Raw genomic sequence first — 23,609 nt, 5'->3', positions numbered from 1 at the left:
TCATTTTTAAGAAAAAAGAAATCGTGCAAGGTTTTTGAGAACGGCTCTAAGTCCAAACTAGTTAGCCTCCTATGAGACGCATAACGACCTCATTTTCGCACATGATCGGTCCCGATGGCTTTGTTTGAGCTCATGGGCAGAGTCCAAACAATTCGGGCCACAATACTGATTTCAAGACTCAATCTATTATTTTGAAAAAGTGGAAAAAGTGATGCACGAGTATATATAGTCAAGACCCTTGTTCATTAAGTATGAAATAGTTATTGTTGAGACTAGTGTTGGATTGACTTTTTTAGGTGATTTCGGGCTCAATTGCTTTTGCCCGAGTTTCTACGATTAAAATGCGAATAAATCTCATCGAGCCGGGTTCACGCCTGATGTCTAAGACAATCTAAGTATATGGTTGATCTTTACTTTTTAAGCTAGAGACGTTGTGCTTGTTGCTTGCTTGACACATGTTCAAGTTGGTTATTATTTAAAATAATTGCGAATCACATGTTAACACATGATTTTGGGATAACTCTTAAAAGCGTTCGCGGTTCAACCCAAGACCATGCTTAGAGGTCGCACGTAGCTAATTCATAGATCTCTTCTCGTCTAGTTATTCAGACTTCATGGAGAAGATATTCTTCAATTTAGGGCGTAGAGCGTGCACCGCTTTGGTCCTCGCGCCTTGTCAGACAGAGGTCCCAACGGGTGGGACCTCGGCATGGGATTTGATCCCGTGCCTCTTTGGACTAAATGTTCCACTAGAGTGGGACCTTGGTGCGGAGAATTCCTTGAGAGTCTTGCCCGAGCGAGACCTCCGTCGGGGCTTGGTCTCTGGGCCTCGTCGGGCAGTCCCACACTCGTCTGCTAGAGGTCTCGCATTGACGGAACCTTTGCGCGACGCCTTCTAAGGTTGAGATCCCACATTGTCGATACTCAACCCATGGACATGGGTTCTTGACTTGATTGGTGGGCTTGAGTCATATCTTTTCATTGTTTTTTCAGTAGGAAAGTTACTTTTTTTCCAGTGGGAAAATAATTTATAACACGAGACACAATAAATGAAAAGTAACTATTTGATTTTTGTGTGACAGTTTAAAAGTTTAGGGTTTTGCATCGCATTATGCGGACCGTTTGATTTGGTGACTTATCTAAGCATAAGAGACACCTTTACTCGATTATTATTCTAAATTGGGCTCATAATCTCGGGATTTCTTTCTTCTAGCTAAAATCTTCTCTCTCTTGTATCTAAATATTATTTGAATACACTCGAGTGTTTTGTCTAGTTTTTGGTTATTTTAAACAACCAAATTTCTCAAAGTGTCTTTTCATTATCTTTAAAGGTTGTCGAATTTTTCCTTTGTTTTTTTGGGACCAGCCTACAAAGACACAACTATTATTGAAGAGTAACGTGGGAAGAATGAGCTCGACTCGTACTATGAGGTGTATGTGATCAATTGTAGAATTGATATGTATATAGTTGTGTAGATGTGGCTATTGAATAGTATGTGAAGATGTGAAGAATGAGCTTGACTCGCAAATCATGCTAGAAGGTATTCCTGATAAACTTAAAAATGATATGTACATGGTAGCATAGTTGTGTAGATGTTAAAAATAGTTCATGATCATGAAATGTGTTGGAATTTAAGTGAATTTAGTTTGCGAAAATTTTGATGTTTAATTTACATTTTGTTTCTATTGTTTTTAAGAAATTATTTTGCTTAAAGCTTTTAAATAACTAAAAATTGGCTTCACTCACACATAAAACAACATCTAATATGCTTGGCGCACAATGGAATGAATGTCGCTCATCTTCCGAGTGATTAAAAACGAAAAAAAACGAGCTTTTTAGAAAAGCAATGTGAAAATCATTAATGTTGTCATTATCAATGTCGATTAAAATATAGGGTGAAGAATCAGTCAACGTTGTTTTTTTAGCAATGTTGATAGACATATTCGTCTAACTATGTAAGGAGGTAGAGATCATGATGTACTAGATCGAAGTAAAAAACACCAATGGATACTCATAGGAATGTTTCAAATTGTTACATGATACTACATATTTTAATGGTTAGAGTTCATGGAGATATCAGACTATTGACAAAAAAAATTGTGGAAATTTGAAAATTTTGTTTCTGACATGATTGCCTATCAACGAAAACATACTGCCTCAAATTTTAAAAATTTACTAGGATTTCGAATTTCTACTAATTTTTTTAAGACTACAAAAAAAAAATCTCAAATTATATATAGTTCGATCAAATTTATCTATAAATGCTCGAATCAAAATTTTATGTAACTTCCACCGGTTACTCCTATTTTTTTACGGCCTAACAAAACCGGTGATATTTCATACAATGGTTCAAAGCTCACAACATTTATTTTATTTAATTAAGAAAAGAAATTCAATGTAATTTAGAACGAGAAAAGTTTATTTTTATATAAGGAAATATATGTGTATATATATATATATATATATATATTTTTTTTTTTTAAAGCAAGGAAAATTACATTAATAGCCATAAAAGACTAAATCAAATCAAATCATTAATGGGCAACATACACAACTAACCACTATACATACTAGTAGTAATAAAGTAATAATGAGTTGGTCTACGACTGCGATTACATAATAGGGTAGCCACCCACTTAATTGAATATTTATAAGCCAATGGTATCTATTATTATGAACACACGCGCTGAGTCACGCACTTATGAATCTCAATTTATGGGCTGCTTGGAGATGTCGCCAGGAGGTCTTTGAGTTCTATTCAAACTTCTTCTCCATTTTTGACCGCCACGATCCTCCTGATTTTTCGTAGCCTCCGTTTATGATCAATGTTGTGATTTTATGCCGGTCAAATTCGTGATTTCTTTTTCGCAATACTATTGCAATTACCAAAATTCATGTCAGAACGTGAGGTTGAATGTACATAACTCACATTCAATTCCATGAATAAACGTTTTTTATGCATAAATTATAAGGATTATTAAAAAAATATGACTAAATAAATTGTTTTTCTCATTAGTCATTACCCATCTATAAGCATTTATTCCACTTTTATTACTATAATTATCATTAAATACAATTTTTTTTCATGACATGTTTGTCACTAAATATAGTTTATCATGACATTTGTTGTTATAAATGTTAAAATTAAGTGTTACTGATGAACAACGAGAAAAACTCTTCTACTTAATTATAGTTTTGGACTAATCTCTAAACTATAGGCTAACTAGTAAGCACAACACCTTATCAATAATCTAAAAAATAACTAACATTTAGTTAACACTTCAGCTTAGACGTTTGAGATTGCTATATAACCAACGTTTGATAAATATTTGGTAAATAGCCACAAACATGACGTGATATTCTTGATTTGTCTTTTCATTGGAATTAAAAGTGGGGTATTTACATCAATTTAAGCATGTAAATACGTGGATGTGACTATTTACCAAATATATATCACGTTGGCTAAATAGCAATCTCAAATTGTAAATATGACTATATACTTAATGGACCCAAAAAATAATCCAACACATAAACATATAATTATGAACTGTATATAAATAGTGATATACGTTGCCAAATATTAAAAGCAAGGAATAATCGAGAAATCTCATAATTTTATCATGAAAATACAATGACCTTTTAAGGGAAATTCAACATCCTTCTTCTTGTATACCGTTGAGCTTTACATAGGCCATAGATCGTAAGCCAGGAACGATTTTTATGATCGTGCCTTAGACGATCGAGCTTTATTCCCCACGGAATCATAGAACTTGAAAGGACTCACAAGCATGTAGGTCAAAGTGAGCATTTTTGAATTACTTAATGCCCCAAGGTTAATGGGTAGAATGAACTCATATCCGAGACAACAACATATATATATATATATATATATATATATATATATATATCCCCACCTCATTCGTGTTCGAGAGATCTTCTTAGTTTTTTTGGGACAAATTGAGCCGTTAAATGACACGGTGGACCATCAAAGTATTTGGGTCACCAGGCTTGTCACAGTAAAAGTCTCGAAATTGAATGAATATCATCAATTGTCATGAGGAATGACACATGGCTAGGAATTCTCTTTAGCAGAATACAAAAGAAAAGAAAAGGGAAGGTGACAGTTGTTCAAGAAGTTGTTGACGACAACGCCGATTTTTTGTAGTCTCAGTATTTTAAACCGACGAACGATGGATCAAGGACTCCAGATACTCATTTCATATGACACTGACGTAGTTCTCGTGAACAACAAGTCAATATTAGGTGACAAAAAGCAATACAGTGCAAATTAAGTTGCACGTTGGGATCGATTTAATTTTAATAAAGGTGTGACAAGTCTCGAAGTTACCACGGTCATTAAAGAATCACTAGTGATCGTGAGGAGCGTTATAGAGCGTCGTATCTAATTCCTTTAAGATAGCACCTCGGTTGTTGATGTGGTGGGAGTTATGAAGCCGCGAGATACACCGTCGTCGTCTATGGCTTGGTGGTAGAAGTTAAAAGAGGTTGAGTCATGTGAGTGGTAGAAGTTAAAATAGGTTGAAAAAGCAAGGTTTGTTAGGGGTGGTAACGTTGGTGACTTGGTGTTCACTTTCATCGATGAGTATTTTTGGAAGGTTTGAGTATATACGTCTTGAAATAAAAAGATGTAGATTTTTTAAATTTACAATATTGGAAAAATAAAAGAAAAATCAAGAAGCTTAAAACATGAACAATGATTTAGGATATTATTTGAGTGATGAATACAGACGATTAATCAATGCTTGATGTTGTTTATTAATTATAGCATTTTTGTTGCCAAAAGCTAACATATAAAAATGTATACAGCAATTTACATGGTTGGTTTGACCAACTCCAAAAAGGTCTCCAACCAGACGAGCTCGGAGAAAATTAATGATAAACACCTAGCTCATTAAGAAAGAGAAAAACTTACCGACGAGAACTGAGAATATAGAAAAAAATTGACGAGATGCCAAGATTAGTCGAACATTTAAATGAAGGTGGCTACAAAGTAAAATAAAGAAACTACCCGAAGTAAGATACTTGCGAAGAAGTTTCACATATTGAACAACTCTCATTTAATTATGGGAGAATTAGACATAGTCTATCTGAACTTCATATGTTAAAATTTTAATCGAATTATCTGAAAGTTAAAAATATATCTAAAGTAAAGTAAAACGCATGCATTATATTATAAAGGGCAGTGTAGCGAAATAGCCAAAATGAAACTATAAAATTTGTTTTTAGTCTATGTTTCACAATTTTTAGGAAAATAGACAACAGGTTTACGTGGCAATAATTAAAGTCTAATTTGCCCTTATTTATTAACAAATTCGTAATTTTCTCTCTCCTATTTTTTTCATACACTTTTTTTTACATAAAAACTTCAAAAAACCATATCTATCTCATATGAACTCGAAATTGAGTGATTCCAAATCCTACGGATTCGTGACGTCGAGATCTTCAAAAATAGATCCATTGTGTTTGATGAAAAATCATGTTTAATACCATAGATGTAAAAAAATCACGTTACTACCTTAAATATGGAAATAACTGGAAATTTTTGAAATTATCAAAAAAATAAATGGAAACGTAACTATGATGCATTAAACATAATTTATCATCAAACACAATGGGTCTATTTTTGAAGATCTCGACGCCACAAATTTGTAGGATCTGAAATCACTCAATTTCGAGTTCGTATGAGAAAGATACGAATTTTTGAAGTTTTGATGCAAAAAAAAATATTTGAAAAAAAATAAGAGAGAGAAAGTGACGAATTTGTTTATAAATAAGGACAAATCAGACCTTAATTATTGCCACATAAGTCATTTAGCTACATCCCTAAAAATTGTCAAACATAGGCTAGATCCAAAATCACATGTTTAAAGTGGCCTAGTTACTTACAAATCTCTATTATAAATACGTAGACATGAGTTGAAATTTATCTTTAATATTTGAATACTTAGATTATAATTTTAATTGATGATACCTATTTAACTATTTCATACAGTTTTCTTTAACGATCTCTAAAACATAATTTAAAACTTTCTCTTTTTTAAATATGATGATGTAGCTAAACAACCAATTTAAAGTTATGAATTTGCAAAATAAACAACGTTTGTCTTAATTTAGTGAAATAGCAAAAACGTGTAGCAATTTGATTTCAAGTTTTTTTTTTACCCCAAGAGTAATTTTTTTGAAAATGATAAATTGCTTATAATAATCGTAAAAAAAATTAATCTTGGCTGTCAATTTTTTTTTTTAAAACATAAATTTAACTACTTTGCTGAAAAGTTGAAACTTTGACTATTTTGCTAATCAATAAGTTTTAAATGGCTATTTTATACGATTTTTCCTTTTAAATATTCCGAATCGGTATAAGTGAGTTTTTCGCTAAACAATTGTTAATAATTTTGGATATCAATCTAGTTCAATAAATCATAAGATACCTGTTTGAAAAATTCATATTGTCAAACATGCAAAGTAGTATATATGCACAGTTATGGAGTCCGGCTGCTGCCATCAAATGGTTGGAGGAAATCAGCTAAAATAAATATACCACTCGAGATTGGGATAACATTTTTTTTTTTTTTTTGGAAAAGAGTCGAGATTGGATTGTCGCCGAACCAAAGAACTGATGTTTTTCTATACCTCGGATTATTATAAATAAAGTCAAGTCTATTATAATCTTTAGTCTAATCAAATATTCGTCATGAGTAAGTAGGTATTAATTTTTCTTTAAAACAAGTTCAGAAGCTGAACTTTTAGTGGTGCCATCTGGTAAATAAAAAAAATAAATATATCAAGACTTATTTCCCTGATTAGATCACATGGAATAAAAAATAGTATTCTTCTAGTGGTTTTGTTTTTTTGTTGCTCAATTGATACGTTGTGTGCTAAGTGCTAACTACTAGGCGAAAAAAAAAAAACTACAAATTAGGCATTTGACTAAATCACTCCTCAGAAAAATATTAAAATAAATACTTAATAGGAATTTTTTAGTGAATGATTACGAAAAAAAAATTCAAGCTAGTTGGTAATGGCTCGATGAACTTGATTATATTGATTAGAACAGAATCATATATATTGGAACTTTGAATTTCCACACATTAAGCTAACATGGTTATGGTTAGAGTCCTATTATTAACGTCACAGCTCAAACTTTGACATGCATTACTTAATTATCGGTTCACACTTGGACGAGAAATTTCTTATTTATATTTTATCCTTGATTTTTTTTTTTTTTTTTTTTTGAGGGAATCCTTGATCAAACCTACCAACACGTACATTTATATGCATACATATATATATACATATATATATATATCTATATATATATATACACTCTAAACGACTTGTATAGTCTTGGAAAGTTTGCAGTTTCGCTTTGGATTTATTAAATTATAGTCGTTTTGATCCGTGATTGTAATATAATTTTTTTTGGGCTGTGCAGGGAGATGCAGAAAGATTCTTTGTTCTTTTATGGCTCAAGCTCAACTAATGTGTAACGTCCACCTCAACGGGAAGTTAATTATATCATTATTTTAAACTAGCTTTAACTTCTAATTATGGAATTATTCAGCCTACACAGATCGTACGATACACAACTATAGATGTAGTACTAGATATATAATATTAAAATTAAGAAGGTTGCATGGAAAGCAGCATATAAGTTACTATAACTTGCGATTAATATAACGCGAGCCATGAAAAATAGAGTCATTCATTTTGGTTTCAAGACACTATTTTTTATTTTCAAAAGACGTACGTCTTTCATTCAAAATTATCTATTCTAAATGTTTGAAGTTAATAACGTGGCCACGCGGTTCTTTTTCCTCCCCTGGGAATTAATAAACAAGTCGTTGATTTTATTAGTCCAATATTAAGTCGAGGAAATAGATAAAGGAAAGTGTTTAATTGACATGCGAACCATTTCGTCGCTGCTTCTTAGTTGAGCACGGGAAGTCTTCAAACCTTGAGATTCATTTAAATGCAGGACTTGTTTTTTTATTATATTTTTTTTTACAACTTTGCTGCTAGTGATGATTAAATCCACGACTTTTATTTTGGAGGTGGTGTAAAATTATCAATTAAATTATACTATAGGTACCACAATGCAATGATTGAACTCACAACCTCTATTTAAATAGTGGTGCAAACAAATTAAGCTATGTTAGATACCACAATGCAGAACTTGTTTTGGATTATTCTAATCTAAGTTGAATGTAATTTGAAAATTTATCATGATATATATATATATATATATAATTTATCATGATATATATATATATATATATATATATATATATATATACACACACGAGCTTTCTAGTAATTTCGTCAAACCCATTTGAAATACTTCCAAGATTAAACATATATGTTGAGCTTGGATAGTTCATAAACAATATTTTCTAGCTAAAATATCATTTGAAGTCTAGTGACACTAACCAGGCGAAACGTATAGTTCAAATGGTAATTACCTCTCTCCATACCACTTTGAGGTCATGAGTTTGAGTTACAAATTTAACAGCTATTGTGCGCTCGCTTGTGCTAGACACCTCGAATAAAATTTCACTTAAGATTTCCTTGGACACACCACTTATCATAAATTTACTTATTTTGTTTATCTTCTATGCAAGATTCTTCACCCACATTAGCCTAACATACATATCATGACTTTTTTACTTGTTTGGAACAAAGTTCTAATCCCTTATTACTACTTAAAATCTTGGAAATTTACTAAAATCTTCATATTACTATGTATCTTTCAAACTGTACGTAGCCTTACTAAAAAAGTACAAGACCTTGTTGGAATCTTAATTAGTTATAGCTTTGAACATTATTTTATGTGAAACAAACGTTGACACTTGGTACTATATGATATTATATTATTCCATACATAAATTTGTTCTAACTTACACAATATCACTATAATATCGTCATGCACTTTCTATCTCACGGTCAGACACATGCAATATCCTAGAGCTCTTGTGAGTTTAAAAGTGTTACAGCGCTCTACGATTGCCTCTTGTAACTTCTGACAATAATGGATGTACACCAAGAGAAAATAACATTTGCATGATTATGTTACAATCATGAGACTTCAAACCTGTAAATTTTTCACCAAAAATTATATTATTCTTTAAATTTCTAGTGAATCCGTCACGGAGCTTGGAAAACTGGAGGAAACTCATAAATTATTTTCTCTCTCTCTCTCTCTTTTTTTTTTTATAATTATTTTATACTTGGACTATAATGCTGGTAGCCTCATTCATCTAAATGTGTCTTTGAACTATTGCACTTTAGTTTAGATCTTCAAGTCCGCCAAATTCAAATCAGTTGTACTTAGTAAAACAATTCCGGGACACGTATTATCTTCACAAGTTACGTAAAGGAAAGGGAAAAGGTAAACAAAATATGAGTTGGGAGTAGTGTTGATATAGGCAAATGAATCAATGCTCGAAATGCACATTTGCATGTGACTATGAATGAGAGCATCCCGTTCTTTGATGCTAAATATACTATTTGTGGAAATCCAACTCAAAACCAATTGGTATCAAGTGGATGATCCCAACCAATATATAAACACATGCCCATTCACACACACACAACTAATGTGGGAATCATTTCCCACTTCAATACTATTTATGATGGTGGATTTTGTTGGTCGTGGGTTGATCAATCCTACGTCTTGACAATTATATGAAGTGGCCCACGCGAATTTCGTGGTAGTGACAGTCATTCTATGAATAGGTGATCATGTTTAGACATATTTTTACTAGTCTCTATATAATCGTCTGCTTATCTGATTTTTTTCGGTTTGGGTTGGTAGTTTCCGCCCCCTCTCCCCTTATAGATTTGTCGTGTTTGTCTTTTCATTCGGTTTCCTTTTGGCAGGGGGACATCTAGTTGACACTAGTCGATTAGCTCAATTTTTTTACCCTTGTGATATATTAATTGAATTATCTCAATTTTATTTTTTTGGTAAGTTCTTTGGTACGTGTTATAGTTTAAATGTCAATCCCCTTATCAATTGAACTATTTGATGCTTTTAATTAAGGATAAACGTATTTAATCCATATTATTCCTAATTAATTTAACCGTCTAACTAATCCTATAATATAGAAATCGAGACTACCAATAAATTATTCAGGTTTGAAAGCACAAAGGAATTCAACGAACTTCGCGAGCACTCCTCAAGAAAAAGAAAAATAAAACCAAGTAGTGTATAGTATCGGAAAGTTCCCCACTCTAACTCGTCAATTTCGTATACTAACTATATTTCTAAAGTAATGGTATCGATTCAATTTAATATAAAGGAAAATAATACAATTCCTCAATTCATATTGCGCAATAGTAGAAACGGTCATGGACTTGAACATTATGCACATTCAAAACTTCCCATATTCTTTCATTCTTCTTTCCCCCGCACCAAAGTCTACTTTCACGTGGTTCAATCTTGACCAAAAATAAAAATAAAAACTAAACCATGCAACATTTCATTACACAATCTCCCCCCCCTGCTATATATATACATACCCCTCTCGACACTTCACAATAACTCAAACCATATTACACCCACACAACCACAATAAGCTTTTAGAAAAACCCTAATCTCTCTCTCTCTCTCTCTCTCATATACATATTCATAATGGCTCCGATAGCGTCAAAGATAGCGATTATAGGGGCGGGGGTGAGCGGGATAGCGGCGGCGAAACAGCTGGCGCATCACGAGCCGGTGGTGTTCGAGGCGAGCGGGTCGATCGGAGGAGTGTGGAGGCACTGCTCGTACGCGTCCACGAAGCTGCAGTCGGTTCGCAGCGACTACGAGTTCTCGGACTTCCCGTGGGCGGAGAGGGACAGCGCCGAGTTCCCGACGCACCTTCAGGTCCTCGACTACCTCACCTCCTACGCCCTCCACTTTGGCGTCCACCGCTGCGTCCGCTTCAACTCCAAGGTCGTCGCTCTCCGCTTCCTCGGTGGGCCCCACCACTCCTCCGAGCCCGGGGCCGGAGACTACCCCACCCCCCTCTCCGGCCGACCCGCCTGGGAGCTCTCCGTCCAGACAGACGGCTCTGATTCCCTTCAGGTGCGCTCTATACTTTTTTATAATTACCATGCAAATTACACCAAATAATATATATGTATATATACACATTTTTATTATTAATGTAAATTTGTTTGAAAACACTTTTTTTCTTTCTTTCTGACTTTACATAAAAAAAAAAAATCACAGTTCATTGAACAGCGATTTGATTTCTAAAGATCATCAAATCTCTACTTTATATATATATATATATATATATATATATATATATAAATAATAATATATATACCTATGTACTAGAAGTAATAATGAAGATTTATTTTTCATAAGAACAACTAATCATATTACATTTAATTGCTTTTTTTAGCTACTACATGTAATTCATGTACGTCATTGCTACACCTAAATGAAGCTTACTAATATCACTGCTTAACCGTTCTGTTGTGTCTTGTGTGTTTATAATAATTATTACACTATACTCTTCATCGATAAATTTATAAGTCAATATTGACATCTATATTCTTGTCTGCCCATTAGACAAACACATAATCTCAAAATATCATCCCCACAAATATTTGTCATATCAATTTTCATAATATATAAAGTGTGTGTATATATATATATATATATATATATATATATATATATATATATATATATTCAAGTATAATAATTTTAATTAGAAGCAAAAAAGAAAACCATAATAATTATCATAAACATAAATTTTATTTCTTTATATAATTCCGCAGCAAAGCGCGGGTTATATGCTAACCAATTAAAACTGCAAAATAATCAAAGTTTGTCTAATTCAAATTTTAAAAAATGTAAGTATAAGGTGTCGCTAATCTTTTTTATCGTATCAGTAAATTTTTAAAAGTGGTATTTTATGTTGAAGATGTCGAAATTTTAATTATTTATACATAATTTTGACTATTTTTCTAAACACTTAATTTTTTTAAAGCTATTTTAGTCATTAATGCGTTATGAAAATTGCATGGGTTAATATGCATATATAAATCTTCGGAATGAATACCTCGGTGTTTTTCTATCCTGAATTTCGTACAGATAAATTTGGGTAATTTTGTCTAGATATAGTCAAAGGAAAAATGTTTTGATAATGTAAATTATTAGTTTATATATTGGGTGATGCATGCATATTTTATTTAGATTATATATTCGTGTACGGTCTATCTATCTATATAAATAATAAATATATATGCTCGCGCAAATATTTTGTTGCGAAAAGTTAAGTCAGTCGTGTACACATAAAATACTACTGTACCGCCCTAAAATAATGCTGCTGACTTTTTTTGAAGCAATTTGTTTATAACAACGACTAACAATTTTTATATATAATACGCAGTTGTATACATTCGAGTTTGTTGTGATTTGCATTGGAAAACACGGAGACATTCCTGTAATCCCAGAGTTTCCAAGAAATAAAGGACCTGAAATATTCCAAGGAAAAGTGTTGCACACAATTGATTATTGCAAGCTTAATAAGGATTCCACAACTGATCTTCTTAAGGATAAAAAAGTTGCCGTAATTGGTTTCAAGAAGTCTGCCATCGACTTGGCCTTGGAATGTGCCGAGGCAAATCAAGGTATACACATATATGCGCATTAGTACTAATAAACAATAACTGAGTCTACGAATGTTGTAACATATTATTATTATGCCAAATATCTACTTCGTTAGTTCCTGATAATTGAAGTATCGCCTGAAATTATCTTAAAATAATCTGATAATATTGCACTTCAATTTGGCTTAGCCATCAGTAGGGTCAAGTAAAATATTATAATGCATGACAAGTAAACGAAGACAATTCTATGTGCTACGTAGTTTCTTAGTCATTTCATGTTAGTTTGTTAAAATACTATGCATGTATTTGTATTTTCCCTGAGAACTTTAGAAGATAATCATACTTTTCTTCCTAAAAGATAATCATATTTTTGTACTAGCTAGCGCATTTCGCAGAGTTGTATCGGAAGACTTGTTTTTATTTTGATATTCTACTTCTGAAACGTTAATAACCTATATAATCAATACGTCAAAAATTTTAAAATCATAAAAAATAGAAAGAAAATTACTAATATAACTGTGTATGGTAAAACAATGTTTTAATTTTGTGTAAACAATACACTCATCATATGAGAAGTCTATATTGAATAATAATTCGTCCGTATACTTTCTCTTTTACTTAATTACATGGTTATGAATAAAAAAAAAACACCTAGAAAATTTCAATCGAATAACTTAAAAAATAAATAAGTTCATGCAAACTTTTTTTTTCCACGTTATTAAATTATTTTTGCATGGAATTAAAGTTTTCCAAGACACGTGGCATAGTTAGCTTTCTTCGCAAACTTTCAGTTCTCCACAGCCACGAGCTTTTGTCTAAATTTCGTTCAAACCAAAGAATTTCTTCTAAATGTGGGTGTCTTTGACTTAATTCATGACTGACCACGTTTTCAACGACCCTTTAATACATGAAAATCATAGAATTCCACTTTTCTCAAACCATGCATATCATATTTGACTATATATTTCACGAATTGTTCCATGATGATACAAATTTATCATTTAATATATTCAACTTTGTGGTAAATCTACTCACGTAACTAACAACACAAAGAAAATGGTATATAATTATTTCTCAGTGGACGCCTTGTGGAAAAATAAACTTCCAATTCCTCTGTTCTACAACTACAAGGATCAACCAAAATTTAAAGTCAAATAATTGATTTGGCGAGGACTAAAAAAAAGTTTTTTTATTTTATTTTATAAAGTTCTCTATCTAATCCTCATATTTTGTAAAATTAAATATGACACCGTTAGGTATAACTTTTTTTTTAAAGTGCTTTTAAATTATGCTTTTGAAAAAAATGTTTTTTTCAAAAGCAGACAATAATTTGATAAACTGTTTTTAAATTAGTTTTTGTCGGTAGCTTTCTCAAAAGCTACAATTTGTAACTTTTCCAAGTTACGTTTAATTTTCAAAAGTGCTTTTAAAACTTTTATTAAAAACTATTTTATAAAACAGTTCGAAACGATTAAGCTTTTAGAAAAAGCTAAAATTGGGCTTAATAAACTTAGCCAAATAGAGTCATTATATGTATAATTAGAGTTGTCTCTTTTACCCTGATTTTTATTTAAGTTTGAAATTTTAAAAGTAAAAATTCACAACTAACCGCAATATTTTAATAAATCTCATCAATTGGTGGGTGGTCAAATCCTTTTCTTTTAAAAATAGTATTTCAGTGATGATCTTTTTACCCTTAAAAATGTGAAGGAAAAAAATAAATAAAGTAATGGGATGATTAAGTATCATACGCTATATATTAATTTTTTTTTTTTTACAACGCTATATATTTAATTTTACTAAAAAAAAGTTCATTTGATATAACTTAAAATATATAATTATATATTACAGATTCAATATACAGTTAGCTGCAACCACGTGTCCGCAAATACAAAAAGTCAAAGATTAGGATTTATTCATTTATTTTGCTTGGACAAAGAATATTATTAGGAATTTGAAAATGCAGTAACAATTAAAGTTTGACTGAAAAATTACTAATTTGTATTTTAAAATTGCTTCTGAAACTAACTTTAACATGCCTTGTTTTCTTAAACTCAAATTCAGGCCCTGAAGGAAAACCATGCACCGTGGTTATAAGGACTGTTCACTGGACCGTCCCTCATTACTGGGTTTGGGGTTTGCCATTTTTCCTGTTTTACTCAACAAGATCTTCACAGTTCATCCACGAAAGGCCAAACCAAACCTTACTCAAAGCCCTCCTATGCACTCTCTTCTCTCCAATGGTAGGTGCAAAAAGAATTCCAAAATGTCTCTCTCGCTTACACTTCCAATGATATTAATAATAACATGCACTTCCGAACAGAGACACGTGGTGTCGAAGTTCATCGAGTCGTACATCCTTCACAAGCTCCCACTGGAGAAGTACGGGCTGAAGCCGAGCCACCCTTTCGTGGAGGACTATGCGTCGTGCCAGATGGCGATAATGCCCGAGAAATTCTTCCCCGAGGCCGACAAGGGCAAGATCGTCTTCAAGAAGTCGCCGAGCTGGTGGTTCTGGGAAAAGGGCGTCGAGTTCGAGGACAAGACCAGGATCGAGGCCGACGTGGTTGTCCTTGCCACCGGCTACGACGGCAAGAAGAAGATCAAGGAAATCATGCCTGAGCCCTTTTGCAGCCTCTTGCAGTACCCTTCTGGCCTCATGCCACTATACAGGTATATACACATATATACACGTATACGGTTTTTAAATATAGTCATATGAAAACTCATATCATATAGTCAATCAATTTTAAGTAAATAATCGCAAAATTTTATCAACAAAGTAAAAAAAATTGTAAACATATGTTAATACTTGTAAATAATCATCGGACTCCAAACGCATATATAGAAGGCCAACAAAATTCAAATAATGTCACATCATCCTAATGACTGTGTACTTAAAATTTATAAAATATTGGTTATTTAACAAATCTTTCAATTTTAACGTTTACTTACTCAATTTGGTCAATATATATATAGTCTATACGCCTTGTATTTTAGTCAGCATTTTATAGTCATATCTTTAAAAACTACATTTTTGTTTTTTGAATAACTTGTTGATATTATAACAGAAAAAAATTAAATTGCATTCCCACCTTAAGAACATGTAAATTTTGAATTTCGAGATTAATTTTTTTTTTATTATAAAAATTGTTGTGGTAATGATTTTTTTCCCTTTTATAGGGGTACATTTTTTTTTAATGACTTCTTGTTTTATAACAGAAACAAAATAAATTATATTCCGACCTTAAAAACATGAAATAAATAAAATTTGAACAATATTGAATTTTGAGAGATTTGATTTAAATTATTATAAAAGTAGAGTAATTATTTTTTTTCTTCCCTTTTTAAAGGATACAATTTTTTTATTAATGACTTGTTGAATTACACAACAAAAACAAATTAAATTATATTCCAACCTTAAAGCATGTAATAAACAAAATTTTATGAGCAATTTTGGATTTTGAGATCATGATTTTGTTTTAATTATAAAAGTTTTTGTAGTAATGATCTTTTTATTTAATTTTTCTTTTTCAGGGGTACAATTCATCCATTGATACCGAACATGGGTTTCGTGGGGTACGTGGACAGCGTTGCGAATCTTCACTCGTCGGAGATACGTTCGATATGGCTTTCTAGACTGGTGGACGAGAAGTTCAAGCTGCCGGGCGTGGCGGCGATGCTGGAGAGCACACAAAAGGAGATTGAAGTGATGAAGAGAACGACGAGGTTCTACAAAAGGCATTGTATTTCCACTTACAGCATAAACCATAGCGACGATATCTGCGAGGAAATGGGATGGTCGGCTTATCGGAAGAAGACCTGGTTGGCCGAGGCTTTTAGCCCCTATGGAAGCCAGGACTATCTCTAATTCATTCTCAACTCCAAATAATTATAATGAATCGTTATTAATGCGATTATGTATGTAATAATAATATCTAATCATTTGTTATTATTTATTAGCTAGCCTATAATGTATACCACATAAAAAGAAGAATGGGAAATAAGATGATGTACTAGCTAGGGGAAGAGTTTAATTCATATGTTTTTTTTTTTTTTTTAATAATGTAACGTGATTCTCTAAATCATAAATAAGAAAGTTGTCTCTCAATTGTTTTGATAAGTTTTTTGCGTTGGAAAAAAATACCTGAAACAATGCGAAATATAATTCTCTAATTTTTTTTTTCTGTACAATTAAATTCAATAAGGCCGACCAATTAAATCAAAATATAAAGTAAAGAAAATGGTAAACAAAAATCATCACAACCAATTTTAGAATGGAAACCCTCAACACAAGAGTATAAAATTATAAACTTCGAGATCCGTAGGCCGTTTAAGAGTATAATGTGCACCAAATCCATCTCCCCCACTTTTGAAATTCCTTGTAGAAAGAGACTTATCTAATGGAAAAGTCTTGGATGCTGCCCAATATACCTTATTTTCCAAAAAAATTACGAATACGAAGTCTGTTTTTCCGAAAATACCACTAAAAATTCACATTGAAGTTTAACATCATCATAGATGACACAAAAGATGCACAATCTCATTAATCGGTGAAATACTCAAATCGGATATAGATGACGAACACAACGTAAAGAATCACCCCTCTAAAATCGTAACTTTTTTCTTCTTTCTTTTCTTTGTCTTTTTCTCTTCTCTGTTTCTCGATTGCACTATTCTGTTGTGCGATTCTCTCGGCCAAAACTACTTCCTTTTTTATTTTCTTTTCTTTTCTTTGATTAGTGCCCTTATTACTTGCCAAGCCCATGGGTGGGCCTCACACCAACATGAGAAGCTATATAGATTTAAGACACTTGTAAATATCATATAGTTCATCACATGCTCATCTTCTTCTAGACTTATGTCAACTGGATAATAAGCTAATTGACTTTATTAACGTCGACTCTTCCGTTGAAGTTGAAGGTGAAAGTCTTCCCTATTTTATCTAATTTTCAATTAATTTGACCGTCTAAAAGAAATACTCACTACTCTTAACTATTCTACTTAGTCTTTATTCTATTTTTTTTTCTTAATTTTTTAAGGGGATTTACTTTCGGTGAGATTTAAACTCACAATATCCACTTTAAAAATAGTATGAAATCAGTGCTAGATTAAGTTAGATACCATTATTGTTTTTCTTCGTTAATGCTTTTACTATTGTTTTAGTTACAAAATCAAATCAAGTAGACACTAGAACTTTATTTAATAAAATTTTCCCTCTCTGTCTAGGCACGGGCGTTTGCAAATTAGTTAGAAGGCAAAAAATAAAACAATAATAATAACCTGACCCGGGTTATTTATTTGATACCCAGGTTACCGGGGTATCAAAAATGATTTGCTGCCCACGCAAGCTAAATCGGGTCAACGACGATGCTATTATTTTTCGATCTTTTTTAATTGCTTTTAGTAGTTCTAACATTTTTCATGGAAAGGCAGACAAGGTTAAAGCTACGTAAAACATTATATATATCAATGCATTATTTTCTGAGCAAGTCATGTTTTTATTTAATATTGTTTTTCTTTTTCTCAAACCAAATTAAATTCTGTCACATTTACAATCCAGCTGCAACTAATATATAAATAATTTGGTCGTAATCCAACAGCTCATTATAAAATAAAATGATCCCTCGAGACAAATATTCCAGCTCATTGGAGTTGAATAGCACTGTTCGCCGTCATTCATCGTCTGGCCACCGAAAGAAATCGTGCAATTCCAATTTTATCCTTGCACAATTGCTCTCAAAAACTTACTTTGTCGTATCAGCAAACTATCGTTACTTAGCACATGTTACAGTCGGACTCATTTTGATATGCGTTATATCTACTCTAACGATTCAGTAAAAAGAGGAAGAATGGGTCATTTAATTAATATTAGTCAAAAAATGTAATATAAAAAATATAACTTAGCTTATGCTTGATTCTCTTATAATATATCACAACCAGGGGGGTGCGAAAAAATCGAAAAAATTGTAAATCAGGTGGGAGTGGGACAATTGATTTTTATCAAATGTTGGTCCAGTTTTTATCAAATCCAGTTTACAATCCAGTCTAATTTCAAAATTTGAGATCGCAGTTTGAAGCAGACCAGACTTGTCCTAAATTTGTAAGGTTTATATATCTGTATTTATATAAATATAATTATAAGACATTTAAACCTATTAATGATTCCACGTCTTAATTAATAGCTATTTCTGTTAACATGTTAAAAACAAGTTGTTATTATCCTATTAAAATTGTCAAATAAAATTAAAAAAATATTCAAATGGTTTGGTTTATTTTTTATATACGCTTCGACTCCATCCAGCCTAAAAACTTTTCAAAACCATTTAAATTAGTCTAGTCTGGTTGTAAGACTGATTTTTAAACTCCACTAGACCATGCACACCTATATTCTTAATTAATATATAATTAAATTAGAATTTTTATATAATTATCCGATTTTAACTCTTTCATATTCTAATAACTATATAATCAAGGTCCAAATCATCTTCATCTCACAACTCTATGATCATCTACAACCCAAAACTTCATAAATACAATTTTTTACACTCCAAAATACAATTTATATCACTTCAAACAGTGTTTTATCTCTAAAAATGATAATCCATATTTTCTCTAATATTTTAATAATTTTAACTTCTTAATTATTACATTATAATCCATATATATTTAGCTTTTATCTTTCGTATCCAATCATAATATACAATTTTATACATATTATAAATTTAAAATAATTATGTCTCTCCAATAAATACAAAGTTATATATTTTTTCAAAAAAATAAACACACATTACATATAACATTTAAATACTTTATGACTTTGATCATACCAAATTAAAATAATATAGCATGATTTTGTGATAAATTAATATAATTACATGTAAAATATTAAAATACATTAAATTTTTGAGTCATTTTGGAATGAATAGAGAAACTTCATATTTGGAGTTTTTCTATTCATCCATTTTATAATGGAGTGAGAAATGAAGTTGGGTTTGAGCAAATCTAACCTCATTTTGTCACTTTTCACTCTATAATAAAGTGAGTTGGAGATGCTTTAAAAAATAACGAAGAATCTTATAAGTAAATAAATAAAAATATATATTTATTTATAATTTTAAAATGTTAAAATATATTTTTTTAGTATTTTTCTTGTTATTTGTAATAATGTCTGACAGTTATATATAATTGAACACTAAAAATATATAGAAATCTTACCGCTAAAAAAAATTGCACAACCCCGTGTCCAACCAAATATGGTAGAAAAATCTATATTGTCGTTTGTCACCTTAAATACAATTTGCGCACCCATTCCATCTGCTTTACAATCAAAGCGGTCAACTATTAAACCAATCATCAATTCATCCAAATAAACATGGTAGCTCCTCTGAAATAATAATAATAACGAACTACTCTTTTCTTCTTCGTATCGTAATCGTAAGCTACTGATAGTTATAATTATAATAATAAGGTTTTATTATTAAAGAGAAAGGAACCCAAGAGAAAGAGAGCATGTCTGAAAAGCATAGCGGAAGTTTCTAGTTATGGAAACTGGGAAAGGCGTGGCCGAGAAGAAAGGAACAAGAAAAGACGACGTCATTTTGCAGATTTCAGGCAATGGAAAAGAGGAAGAAGAAGAAGCGTTCGAGGCGTACAGAGAGTCTTCTTCTTCTTCCTCGAAGCTCACTATAGACCCCAACATTGAGCTCGCACTCCACACCACCAACAGCCCAGCTCACAGAACACCGTCGATTCACCGCTCAACTCTCTCCAAGCCCAAGTCCAGGCTCATCGAACCGCCACAGCCGTCCGATTCGAAGCCTCAAAGCTCGCAGTCCAAGTCGAGTTCGAACTCTCCGAGGGAGGCTCGGAAATCGGCGCCGATAACCCCGAAAACGCCGTTGATCGGCGAAGAGGACGAGGACGAAGAGGTCTACAAAACAGCCAACCTGAAGATGAGCCAAGAGCAGAGCAGAGAGAGCTCCAAGCTGAAACGCACTCTCGTCGCCGAGTGGGCTCTTTTCGTCTGCATCGTCGGAGTCTTGATCGCCAGCCTCACCGCGAGCTGGTTCCAAGGGAAGCTGATTTGGGGCCTGGAGATATGGAAATGGTGCGTCCTAGCCCTGGTGATCTTCTGCGGCCGACTTTTCACAGGCTGGCTCATAAACGTCGTCGTTTTCCTGGTCGAGAGCAACTACCTGATGCAGAAGAAAGTCCTCTACTTCGTGTACGGCTTGAAAAGAAGCATCCAAGTCTTCGTCTGGATCGGACTAATCCTCGCGGCCTGGGCATTGCTGTTCCACCACCGAGGCCCGAGGCGGTCGAGAAAGACGACGAAGATCCTCGGCTACGTCACTCGCGGCCTGGCCTCGTGCCTGATCGGGGCAGCGATATGGGTCCTGAAGAATTTTCTGGTGAAGCTCTTGGCGTCCTCGTTCCAGTGCTCGAGGTTCTTCGATCGGATTCAGGAGTCGATATTCCGGCAGTACGTGCTTCGAGTCCTCTCGGGGCCTCCGGCGGCTGAGGTCGGGACGAGCGCGAGCGCGGGGCAGCTGAGCTTTAGGAATGTCAAGGGAGACGAGAAGCGGAGCGGGAAAGAGGAGGTCATCGACGTCGAGAAGCTTAGGAGGACGAGGCAAGAGAAGGTCTCGGCTTGGACCATGAAAGGGTTGATCAGCGTGATTCGAGGGACAGGGCTTTCGACGATATCGAACGCGTTGGAAGACGAGGAAGAGGAAGAGGAAGAGATCTGCAGCGAGTTGGAGGCCAAGGCCGCCGCGTACACCATTTTTCAGAATGTCGCCAAGTCGGGTAGCAAGTGAGTTAGCTGAGTCCGAAACCCCATAACTTTTTTTCTTTTTTTTTTTCGTGTTTCCGATTGTTTATGGGATATCAAAACATTATAGGTGCATCGAGGAAGACGACCTCCTGCGATTCCTGAGAAAAGAGGAGGTCGATCTCGTGCTTCCGATGTTTGAAGGAGCCGTGGAAAGTGGCAAGATCAAGAGGAAGTCTTTGAAAAACTGGCTGGTGAGCTTTTTTTTTCATACATTCACACGTGTAGTGTATAATTTAAGCTTCAATAATAAAAACATTTTGTCATTCTGTGGATTGAACTCACGCACTCACATAGGAAGAAGGGGTTTTCCTACTTGATTTATGGCTCTTATTACGCTCTCAATGCGAGAGCTACGTCCACTTTGCGGCTGAGAATTTCGCTGTATAACCCAAAACGGGAGCTGTGTTTACAATATTTGTTATGCAGGTGAACGTGTATCTGGAGCGAAAAGCGCTGGTCCACTCGCTGAACGACACGAAGACGGCGATCGAAGAGCTGAACAAGCTCGCCTCTGCATTTGTGATTGTCGTCATCCTCATAGTGTGGCTCATCTTGATGGGACTTCTCACAACGCAAGTGCTCGTCTTCATCTCATCCCAGATTCTGCTCATCGTCTTCGTGTTCGGAAACACCGCCAAAACCGTCTTCGAGGCCATCATCTTCGTGTTCGTAATGCACCCCTTCGATGTGGGGGACCGATGCGTCGTCGATGGAGTTCAGGTCAGAGTCTGAATCGCATTCCGCTTATTTTCTTTGTTCTTTTCCGGGTTTTTATTTTTTTTTTATTTTTTATCGAAACTTGGGTTGTGACGTTTTTTTTATAAAACAGATGATTGTTGAGGAGATGAACATATTGACGACGATCTTCTTGAGATACGACAACGAGAAAATATTCTACCCGAACTCCGTCCTCGCGACGAAACCCATCAGCAACTTCTACCGGAGCCCGGAGATGGGCGACGCGGTCGAGTTCGCCGTAGATTTCTCCACCTCGATCGAGACCATCTCAGCCCTCAAATCCAAAGTGAAAACGTACGGCTTGGCCTTCTTATCCTTTGTTTTATCTGATACCAAATTATAGTATAAGAGATTGAAAATGAAACCTTCAGGTACTTGGAGAGCAAGCCACAATTCTGGCAGGCCGGGCACAGCATTGTGGTGAAGGATATCGAGGACGTGAACAAGATTTCGATCGCTCTCTACGTCACACACACCATTAACTTCCAGAACTACGGGGATAAGAACAATCGGAGATCGGAGCTCGTGTTGGAGCTCAAGAGGATATTTGAGGAGCTCGGGATTAAGTACCGCCTTCTTCCACAGGAAGTGCGCGTTTCCTACGCCGGTTCGCCTCCTTCCACATTTCCTCCGCCGAGGCCATGATCTTTTTCGAGTACGTTGTTCTCACTCTTCGCACACCAACAACAAAACAAGATAAATACTTTAGTTACTAGATTATGATAAACTTCATTTAGGAGGAAAGTCCATTTTTGGCAAGCTTCATGAGAAAAATTTACCAGAGCAGTAGCAGAAATTTTGGTGACATGTTGATGTTGCTTTTAAATGATCTAGCCATTGCCATTTTTGTTAAGATTTTTTTTTTTTTTTTTTGGGCAGTTAGCTGTGTGATGGGAATAGAGATTAAAGGATATAGCTTCAGTGTTACATCTCAAAATGTGATTTGTGTACTCAATTGGTGATACTTCATTCTTTAGAGGTTCAGAAATAGTGCTGCTTGGCCCTTCAAAGCAAACAAGAAGTTCCATGCAAAACCTTCATAGCTTTGTTAGTTCTTTTATTTGGAATTTCCATACAAAGTGTCCATTAATAATATAGTCATAATTACACTTTCACATTGTTATATAACCAATCTTTCGTAAATACTAGGTAAATGTACGTCCATGTATTTACACGCGTAAATTGACGTAAATATCTCAGTTCTTTATGTTTGTAGACATTTACTTAGTATTTACGAAAAATTTGACTATATAGCATTGTGAAAAGATAAATATGGTTGATTATTTAATTATTTGTTATTTTAATGAATATGCTTGATATTTTTTTTATTGTACTTATTTCACAGTAATAAATACATTCATTCATCCTTTACCATTTTTTTATTGTATTTTAAACAGT

The 23,609-nt window shown here is 33.6% G+C and overlaps 2 protein-coding genes across 3 annotated transcripts; both read left to right on the top strand.

Moving 5' to 3' along the window:
• The first annotated feature begins 10,630 nt into the window (after positions 1–10,630).
• LOC149400115 (putative flavin-containing monooxygenase 1) lies at positions 10,631–16,862 on the top strand. The gene is made up of 5 exons (XM_089612179.1): positions 10,631–11,093; positions 12,415–12,655; positions 14,699–14,877; positions 14,958–15,307; positions 16,172–16,862. Exons 1-5 carry the CDS (start codon positions 10,656–10,658, stop codon positions 16,503–16,505), a joined length of 1,542 nt encoding a protein of 513 aa, XP_089468305.1. The 5' UTR covers positions 10,631–10,655; the 3' UTR covers positions 16,506–16,862.
• Positions 16,863–19,962: 3,100 nt separating this feature from the next.
• Positions 19,963–23,499, top strand: LOC149400114 (mechanosensitive ion channel protein 10-like). Of its 2 annotated transcripts, XR_016296534.1 has the most exons (7): positions 19,963–21,452; positions 21,541–21,664; positions 21,900–22,193; positions 22,303–22,505; positions 22,583–22,866; positions 23,091–23,148; positions 23,199–23,499. XR_016296534.1 is itself a non-coding variant. In XM_089612178.1 (6 exons), exons 1-5 carry the CDS (start codon positions 20,179–20,181, stop codon positions 22,854–22,856), a joined length of 2,169 nt encoding a protein of 722 aa, XP_089468304.1. In that variant the 5' UTR covers positions 19,963–20,178; the 3' UTR covers positions 22,857–22,866; positions 23,091–23,499. The 2 variants fall into 2 exon arrangements, 1 of the variants encoding a protein (XP_089468304.1); XM_089612178.1 differs by having other exon boundaries at positions 23,091–23,499.
• The last annotated feature ends 110 nt before the right edge of the window (positions 23,500–23,609 follow it).

Source organism: Urtica dioica, chromosome 4, assembly GCF_054948205.1.
Source record: "Urtica dioica subsp. dioica isolate 48M chromosome 4, U.dioica_male_clone48M_v1_H2, whole genome shotgun sequence".
In the NCBI taxonomy this organism is placed as follows: Eukaryota; Viridiplantae; Streptophyta; class Magnoliopsida; order Rosales; family Urticaceae; genus Urtica; species Urtica dioica.
This window is presented reverse-complemented; position numbering and strand designations above follow the sequence as displayed.